Raw genomic sequence first — 10,000 nt, 5'->3', positions numbered from 1 at the left:
TGACTAGTTCACTAGTAGCTGTCCTTAATCTTACACTACGGACAAGGTCATCTTTTCCTTTGAATACTTCGATGACACGAGCAAGTGGCCAGCTATGCCTAGGTTGAGGTAGGTCCATGATTATTACAAGATCGCCAACTTTTATGTTAGCTGTAATTTTCAACCATTTAGAACGAATCTGAAGTGATGGAAGATATTCCTTAATCCATCTTCTCCAAAAATGATCTGCAATATACTGCACATGTCTCCACCTTTTACTATAGTAATCTGTCTTACAAGTCTTCAGTGGAATATTGCAGCTTGGTCTGAGTAAGAGTAAATGATTAGGAGTCAATGGTTCTAAGTCATCAGGGTCGTCTGAAATGGGTGTAAGCGGTCTGTTATTAACAATAGATTCAGCCTCACAAAAGATAGTCTCAAGCTTTTCATCATCAATTAATTGGTTCTTAATTAGAATATTCATTACAGTTCTGACTGTTCTAATAGGCCTTTCCCAAACGCCCCCCATATGTGAAGCATGTGGTGGATTGAACTCCCACTTAATGTTTTTCATAAGTAACTTATTCTGAAGTTTGAAAGATCTTTGCAAATCAGATGCTGCCTCTTTAAGCTCCCGATGTGCTCCAACAAAATTGGTACCATTATCAGATCTTATCTTTTCAGGTACACCTCTCCTAGACATGAATCTTACTAAACCATTAATGAAAGAATCCGTTTCCAAAGAGTTCAACTTTTCTAGATGTATTGCTCTAGTTACTAAGCATGTAAAAATGCAACCATACTTCTTTTCTTTTGACCGGCCCCTTTTAACCAAAAAAGGACCAAAACAGTCTATTCCAACATATGTGAAAGCAGGTTTTCCAGGTGTTAATCTATCCTCGGGTAGATCTCCCATCTTTTGAGTCCTAGCTACACCTCTGTATCTGTTACAAATAACACACTTTTTTATCATTTCTTTAACTAAAGGGCGAGCTCTAGGAATCCAATACACTTGTCTGATCTTTGCCATAGTATATTCACGACCTGAGTGTCCTGTCGTTTCATGTGACTCTTTTGTAATTAACTTGGCAATCTCATGTTGTCGTGGAACTATGACTGGATGTCTTGTCTCTTCAGAGACTGGTGCCTGATGTAACCTTCCACCTACTCTCAGACGTGATGTATTATCTAGAAATGGGTCAAGCTTATATATTGTACTTGATTTTGGAATGTGTCCACTACCCTTTTTAAGAGTTTCAATTTCTTCAGCATAATACTCCTTCTGCACATAGTGTATGATAACCTTCTCAGCTTCACATATCTCACTTGGTGTAATAGGATACTTGAGTCCTGTAGTTGGTTTACCTTGTTTCAACCACTGACCAAATCGCCGCATCCATGCCACAGCTTTCTTCAAGCGGAACCAGCTTGAGAAGCTCACGAGAAACTTGTCCGTGACATCTTCAGCAACCTGACTTACTGCAGCAATAGACTTTGGTACTTTCTTAACTTCTATATCATCAACCAGAAGGTCTATGCTCTCATCTGAATGTGGTATCCATTCTTCTTCTGGTTTCCAAAGAAATTCCGGCCCCTGTAGCCATCGTTGGTTTCTCTTCATTTGTTCACCATGAAGTCCACGTGATACATCATCTGCTGGATTTTCTTTAGAAGGAATGTACCTCAATTGCTTAATATCTGTGCTTCCCTGAATGTATGCCACACGATTAGCAACGAAAGTTTTAAACCTTTTGGATTTGTTCGTGATATATTGTATAACAATCATGCTATCTGTCCAAAAGGTTGATTCTATCAATTCCAAGCCAAGCTCTAGATGCAAAGCTTCATCAATCTTCACAGCTGTAGTAGCTGCTGCTAATTCAAGTCTTGGTGTTGTTGTAGACTTCATAGGGGCAAGTCTTGACTTGGCTTGTTCATCTGATGGTATATCTTGTAGCACACGCTTACTGTTACTTGTCCACTTTGTAAGCTTGAACCCTCCAGTCTTCAACATACTGGCTATGCTTCTTCTAAGGTTCACTGCCTCTTCTTCTGTTTCTGTGGATGTAAGCAAGTCATCTACATAAAAATTCTTATGAACGATCTCGAATGTTCTTTCATCAAAATTATCCTTTTGGTCATTAGCTGTGTGTAGGAGAGCATATGTTGCACAACTTGGGCTCCAAATTCCTCCAAATGGATGTACTGTCATCCTGTAGATCTCTGGGTCTTTAGACAAATCTCCGTCTGTCCACCAAAGGAATCGGAGAGCATTTCTGTGTGATGGTGTGACTTTCACTTGATAATACATGGCTTTAATATCACTCATTATTGCCACTTTCTCCTTTCTGAATCTTTGAAGTATTCCAAACAGCTTATTTGTCAAATCAGGTCATTGTAGAACATGTTTGTTGAGAGATGTCCCCATAAATTCTGCCTGCACAATCAAATACCAGTCGAAACTTTTCAGGCTTTCTTTTCATTCTTTACATTGAAAATTGGTAAATACCATGTAAGTCCAGGAAAGGCATCAATTTCTTCATCGGGCACAACTTTCAGCTTGCCCTTTTGTAACCAGCTTCATAATTTCCTTGTTATACTCATCTAACAGGCTGGATTTTTTATTAACCTCTTCTTCAAAGACTCTTGAGCTTATCCACCATGCTTCTATTATTGCATAACTCAGGTGGAATCCGCTTAAATGGGATAGGTAACTGAAAATGTCCATTGATTTTCACTACCGACTTATCCCAGAGGCTAAGTACTTCCTTGTCATCCTTGGACATACAACTGGTATTCTTGTTCAGATCTTCACACCCGTCAATAGCCCAAAATTTTTCAACTTGTATTGACAGACTACTTTCTGATGTTGGGATGGTATGAATTAAGTTATTAAATACTTCCTTGCTGTGTGGATCATCTCCTACAGGCCCATTAATTGCCCAACCTAGCACAGTTCTTATTGCATATGGCTCATTATCTTTTCCTGACCTTACTTCTTGAGGTTTTAGCAAGTGTGGATAATCTTGGCCAATAACTATGCTGACTACTTCTGCATTAACTTTTGGTAGCTCTAAACTTTCTAAGTGTCTCCATTTTTTTACATCAACTTGTGAAGTTACACCACCTTGCAAGCTTGGAGGAAAATCTGTCAGTGCATACACTTTCTCCAGGACTATCGTTTGTTTCTTTCGACCACCTGTAACCATTTCCAAGGTTATCTCTTCAACCTCAGTATCTTCAACTTTATTTAATGTGGTCATATTCAGTGTCACTGATTTTCCTGAAATGCCCAATTTATCAATTAATGCTTTTGTACAGAATGTGCTATTGCTTCCTGGGTCCAGTAATGCCAGAGTTGAAATATGGTTATCCATTCCTAATCTACCTACCTTTACTTTTACAATAGGCAATGCAATCTTGGAATCTTTAGATGGATTACAGGCACAACTCTTTGTGTTAACTTTTGGTTGAGTACTAACTTTGCCAGCTTTTTCAGATGTATCTTCTTTGTTAAATGCATCATGTAGCAATTTATGATGCCACATACCACAATTGTCTACTTCACAGACTGTGGCTTTTCTGCATGTTGTTACTCTATGGTTTGACCGGAGACAGTTGAAGCACAATTTTGCTTTTCTTACTTCCATCAGTCTCTTCTCTTTAGTCAACTTTATAAACTGGCTACATTCATGCAACCAGTGTTTTCCTTTGCACATAGAGCAACTCGCAGTATTTTTATTAGACACTTCAGTGTTTCGCTTATCAACTGCTGGTTTAGTTAATACTTCCTCATCCAATCTCACATTGAAACTTGTTCCTTTTGTTGTTCGCCTGTTTTTGTTTTGCTTCAACCCTTTATCCAAAGATTGGAATAATGGGTCATTCACTTCTAATGAAGCTCGTTCTAGGAACTCTGCCAATGGTGTAAATCCTGGATATCTCTTATTTCTCTCTGTGTACTTAACAGCTTCTGTTCTCCAGCGATTTTGGAGATGGAAAGGTAATCTTTTAACAACTTCAGTGACTTTGTCTGACATTATATCAGGATCGTGTCCCAGTGCCTTGAGAGTTTCAACACAGTTTCTAGTATCATCGGCTAAATTGGATAGCATGAGTTTATCAGATGCTTTCAGGTTAGGTCCATCAGAAACCTTTCTTAACCAAGCTTCTTTTATATACAACTCATTTCCAAAACGTTGCTGGAGGATATCAAGAGCTTTTTTATACCCCTCTTCTGGGTTCATCAGATTACAACATGCCACTGCTTTTGCAGCACGTCCCGTGCAACTCTGCAAAAGTCTGGTTAGTTTTGCCCTAGCACCTACAGAAGTAACTCCAACATACTCCTGAAAAGTCTTTACAAACTGCCAATACTTTAATGGATCACCATCAAAGCTACTTAGCTCTACTTTAGGCAGCTGCAAGATTTCAATTAGCTGTTGATTAGTTGTTACATTATTCTGCAGTGGCTCATTGTTATTGATATGACCTAATGTTGTTGGAAGTGAATGAGTTTGTATCCATGGTTCAGCATTTGGATTAAGCAGTGATTGTACTTGTTGAGTTTCAGGCTCTTCATGTTCTTGTTTCATCACTGGAGGAAACTTTACTTCCGAAAGCTTCTGACCTTCCTGCGAGGCTCTATGCACGACTGAGGTTTCGTCCTCTTCAAATCGTCGATACATTTCCTCTTCAGCAGTAGCCGCAGCTATCTCGGCTTCTAGTTCCTCCTTTGCTACCTCAACTTCAAGCTGCTTCATCTTGATGATCTTCTTGAATATATCTTCTTGTGCCCTAGCTTTGGCTTCAAGAGACGCTCTCTTGGCAGCAGCATTAGCAGCAGCAATTTTCATACTGAAACTCGATTTTCTTGATGACATACTTCTGCTTGACTTCATGCTGTTTCTTTCACTCTTCTCATTCACTGGTACCATATCTGTTATCAGCCATCCTTTGGCTACATCAATCTGATTCAAAGCTCTCTCTTTGATTTTGTTATAACTGAGTTCTTCATCAATAACAATCTCAAAATCCCCTTCTCGCTCATACAACGTAATTAATTTATCATGACAAATTTCTAACCTATCAAGTGCATCTTGAACCTGATCTATGTTGGTCTGAATTTCATTAGCACTTCTACTCATGTGAATACTTTTGTTCAAAATGTTTAACCGTCTAGTTAAAACTCCTGTGTAGGCTGATCTAGACCGCTTAACCGCTAACACCCTTTCAGAGCTTACCTCCTTGTTGTCGGTCACTGGTCCACCTACGTCAAGGTCTGGGCTTTGATGGTCATCATGGACATCAGATTCATAAGTCACAGTAGCAGGGTCACCTACTACAGCCTGATGATCATCTTGGACCCCTGTCAATTCACATAGTTGGTCAGATAATTTTTCCATACTCATGGTAACAAAACACAAACAAAATTCTATACAAGAATTATACAAAATGTGTAATTCACCTAACAATCAGAGCAAATAAGAGGTAATAAATGCTCATATTAATCTTTGTTGCTTAAATCATAGAAAACAAATATTACAATTCTGTCATTCAATATTCTCAAATATTGACAAATAAACATAAATCTATGATTAGGAAAAACACTGCTTCATTTCCTTTCTTTCTGATGCGGTGTTTTAGCAGCATTTCTTGTTTAACCTCTTGATGGTGGGAATCTTGACCTTTGTTGGATCTTGAATTTGCACAAAATTTCGTACTTTTGTCGCGGACAATCATGCCACGACAAGTTAGAAGTAATCTGGTCTTCCTTCAATGATGGTTGGTTGAAGAAAACTACGCCAATTCCGTCACGGAGTGGATTTATTGGGTCTAGATGGAACATACAATGACCACCCTTCATGTGGCCTCTTGGGGAGCACGTGGTGCCAGTCTTGGTGTCGTTGACTTTGGTTGTTTGGACTGCTCTTATATAACGGGGTCTACATGGTGTGCTTGTTGGTACTGTAGCATCTTTACTTCTACTTTGGTGTTTTCTCTGTTCCCCATTTCTACTTCTACTCTCATACCACTCATCCCCTCATTTCATTCTACTCTTCCCCTCACTCCACTCGTACGAACTGAAATCGAACAAACAAAAAACTCCTAGTCTCTTTTGGCTAATATCACATCATCTTTCACTTGTATAGAAACTTATATTACTTCAATTGCTTCTTAATACATTTAAACATCATTCTAACTTACATTTTTTGGCGTCATAACTTCTCTAAGTCTACAGGTCAAATATTCAGGGAGAGTACGCTCCATGAGACGTACGTACACAATCATGGCTGGTTCCCTACTCCTACGAACGTAAAACAAAGTAATATCGACAAATGTTTTCTGACATGTTTACATGTTGTAGAGTCCTTTATAAATGCTATAAAAAGATTTACAAAATATGATTTCATCATAAACTAAACAAGTCTTTTCTGTACTTCAGAAATTAAAATTGTAGAATAATAGATAAAATAGTCTCCCCAATCGCTCAGAGAACATGCAAAGAAAACGTAATGAGGTATTCAAGGGTAAACTATTATAAATCTAATTATACGTACATGTACATGCAAATATCATGTCATGTCTACAACATATATATATATATAATATATATATATATATATATATATATATATATATATATATATGAGTATATATCTTTATATAAATATGAGTATATATCTTTATATAAATATGAGTATATTTATACATATATATATATATATATATATATATATATATATATATATATATATATATATATATATATATATATATATATGTATATGTATGAGTGTGTGTGTGCGTGAATGTGTCTGTGATCACATACAAAAAATATTTATGCACATGCATAGGAGTGTGTTTATTTATTTTATTATTATTATTTTATGTACATGAATGCGTATATCGATTTCTTAATTAAACATGATCCTAAGAGCATTTCGTCCTGAATAAATTAATTTCAACTCACCAAGAATCGTAAAGCCATATTTGCACGTTGGGTTCTGGATGCGTTGGAACTGTAGCGAAAGAAACATGGATCCCGTTTATATAGGGAGCAGCCACGCCCACCGTCCCCGCCTCTCTGTTACCTTCACTAAATAATCGACCGGCGAAATGAATATTTGTGAGCCTTTTATGTTGTTTTCTTGTTTGTAGTGTTTCGATTTCATCTGGATTTATCAATATGATGGTCAAATTACTATATCGATTAGTAAATGAGTATGAAATAAAAATACTTTGAAAACTTAATAATTTAGGAGATAAATAGGTACAGTGAAAGGTATCCTTGGGCCAGCCAGCCGTCTGTCACAGAAACGAAGATGTGTCGCCATTGGCTGTCCTTCGTATCTATTTATCGAGTTCATCAGAGTATTTCTGAATACACGCTCACAATCACAAACGCATACACACATACATACACACTAACACAAACCCAAACATGTGTATATTCACAAATGCACATATACACTCACACACACACACTCAAGCACAAACACACACAGACACACATACACACTAACACACACAAACATGTGTATATACACAAACACACACATACACACATATATACATATACATATATATATATATATATATATATATATATATATATATATATATATATATATATATATATATATATGCATATATGTATGTATATATTCATATGCATATATATGTATATATGTATATATATATATATATATATATATATATATATATATATATATACATATATACATATGCATATACAGGTATATGCATATATATGTATATATATGCATATATATATATATATGTATATATATATATATATATATATATATATATATATATATATACATATATATATACATACATATATATATATATATATATATATATATATATATCTATATATATATATATATACATATATGCATATATACTCCTATATACAGTATCATGTATTAAGTGCCTAATTGTTTTTTGTAATAATCTATATATTATCCATGATACTTGTAACAATGATGATAGTGATTATTGTTAAGGGAATAATCATCATAACTGTTTAATACACACGTATATATACATACATACATAAATCTATATGTATATATATGTATAATTATATAAATATATATATGTATATATATATTTGTATACATATGTATTTGTATATTTATATATATTTAATAACATATGCATATTATGTATATATATATATATGTATATATTTGTATATTTATATATATTTAATTATATATGCATATTAGGTATATATATATATATACTGTATGGATGTATATAAATGGTAATGAATATATACACACACACATACACACAAATACACAAACACGCACTTTCACATACACACATTTTTACACACACATACATGTATGTATATATATATATATATATATATATATATATATATATATATATATATATATATATATATATATACATATACATATATATGTACACACACACACACACAGACACACACACACGCGCGCACACAGACAGACACACACACACACACACACACACACACACACACACACACACACACACATACATATATATATATATATATATATATATATATATATATATATATATGTATGTATGTATACATACATATACAAACACACATACACACACATCAAGTTGAGATTAAGCTCGGAGCTGAACCCTACGGATAATAAGGATAATGTATCTAATGATCCCCCTAGTACTACTACTGCTGCTTCTAAGAACGATGGGGATAGTAATCACAATAACAGTAACATTATTGCCATCATCATTAGCATAAAATCAAACAGATTGACAAGAAGGGGAATGATAATTATGATTATGATGACGATGATAAAAATGTTATCTATAATGATATTGTAAAGGGGACACACTGATAGTTATTACTAATATTATGGTTATCATTATTATCTTTATTACCATTATAGTCACCTTTGTTATATTTGTTATTTGTTATTCACTATCATTACCCTAATTTATTGATATTATTATTATTATTATCAATATAATCATTGATATCGTCATAACATTTGATATTGATATTCTCATTATAGTATTCGTTATTGTTATTGTTATTATGATCATCTTAATACCGCTATCATTATTATTTATATAATTATCATAATTAATAGTATCATTGTTATATTTGTCGCAATTTTCATTTAGGTGTCACAAAAGTCTACTTTTACATAGATCCAACCTTGAAGTCGCGCATCCTCGTACTGTGTGGGCGTGGCTAACCTATGGCTGGAGTATATAAAGTCAGTCACAATGAATGGCTGTCATCTGTCTGTCTCAATATGGCTCTTACATTGGTAGGTTGCGATCACATCACACGTTAAAACCGTCTAAATGTCACCGATTTAAAAAATTGAACTTCGCAAAATGTTTATTTTATTTAGTGCCATTTTCCTTTTCAGTCGGTCGTTCTGGCGTGCGCCGGAGTCGCTCTGGGCTCCGTCCATCCCCCTGCATATGGCCATCACCCACAGCCCGCCTACGGTCATCATGCGCCTGCTTACGGTCATCAGCCTGCCTACAAACACAATTACTGTGACCCAACTGTTGCCCCCGCCTGCGCTGCCAACTCCACTCTCTCGTACTGCTTGGAAGACGCTGAGTATCCCGAGTACGAGATCAAGGGTGCCATCAGTGCCGATCAGCTCTTCGCCAAGAAGTACGCTGACATCGCCGACCAGTCTGCTGATGACCTGGTAGACATGGTCACCAAGGAGCAGGAAGAGGCCTTCGACTACTCTTACTACACTGGGGCTTCCACTGGGGACTCTCCTTACGATGCCACTCACTGGGCTGGTCCTGAAGGCTACATTTGTCCCTCACAAGTGGTGTATGCCATGCCCAAACGTGCCCAGAATGTGGAGGGCAAGTGGCGTGTCATTGTCAACGACGTTCACTATTACAGCCAGACTGCCCGCTTGGAGACTTGTCTGTTCCCAGAGGCTGCTTGCCGCGCCCTTGCTCCTTGCTACCAGAGCCA

The 10,000-nt window shown here is 35.9% G+C and overlaps 2 protein-coding genes across 2 annotated transcripts in view; one reads left to right on the top strand and one right to left on the bottom strand.

Annotated features, from left to right (window-relative positions):
* LOC147468316 (neurotrophin 1-like) overlaps positions 1 to 7,081 on the bottom strand; it is a 9,178-nt gene extending 2,097 nt beyond the window's left edge. The window contains exon 1 of the mRNA XM_086555322.1: positions 6,953 to 7,081. Within this exon, the coding sequence (XP_086411448.1) occupies positions 6,953 to 6,970 (18 nt within the window). The 5' untranslated portion in view covers positions 6,971 to 7,081. The remainder of the gene's footprint in view (positions 1 to 6,952) is intronic.
* A 2,113-nt stretch (positions 7,082 to 9,194) lies between these two features.
* The window catches only part of LOC122261676 (uncharacterized), a 1,175-nt gene continuing 369 nt past the window's right edge, over positions 9,195 to 10,000 (top strand). Inside the window, exons 1-2 of the mRNA XM_086555321.1 lie at positions 9,195 to 9,317; positions 9,423 to 10,000. The exon at positions 9,423 to 10,000 is cut by the window's right edge and continues 369 nt beyond it. Of these exons, the coding sequence (XP_086411447.1) occupies positions 9,246 to 9,317; positions 9,423 to 10,000 (650 nt within the window). The 5' untranslated portion in view covers positions 9,195 to 9,245. The remainder of the gene's footprint in view (positions 9,318 to 9,422) is intronic.

This window comes from Penaeus japonicus, unplaced genomic scaffold (genome assembly GCF_977035675.1).
Source record: "Penaeus japonicus unplaced genomic scaffold, GWHDUDI00000001_assembly GWHDUDI00000030, whole genome shotgun sequence".
NCBI lineage: Eukaryota > Metazoa > Arthropoda > Malacostraca > Decapoda > Penaeidae > Penaeus > Penaeus japonicus.
The sequence above is the reverse complement of the archived record's forward strand: the minus strand, read 5'-3'. Positions and strand labels throughout refer to the sequence as shown.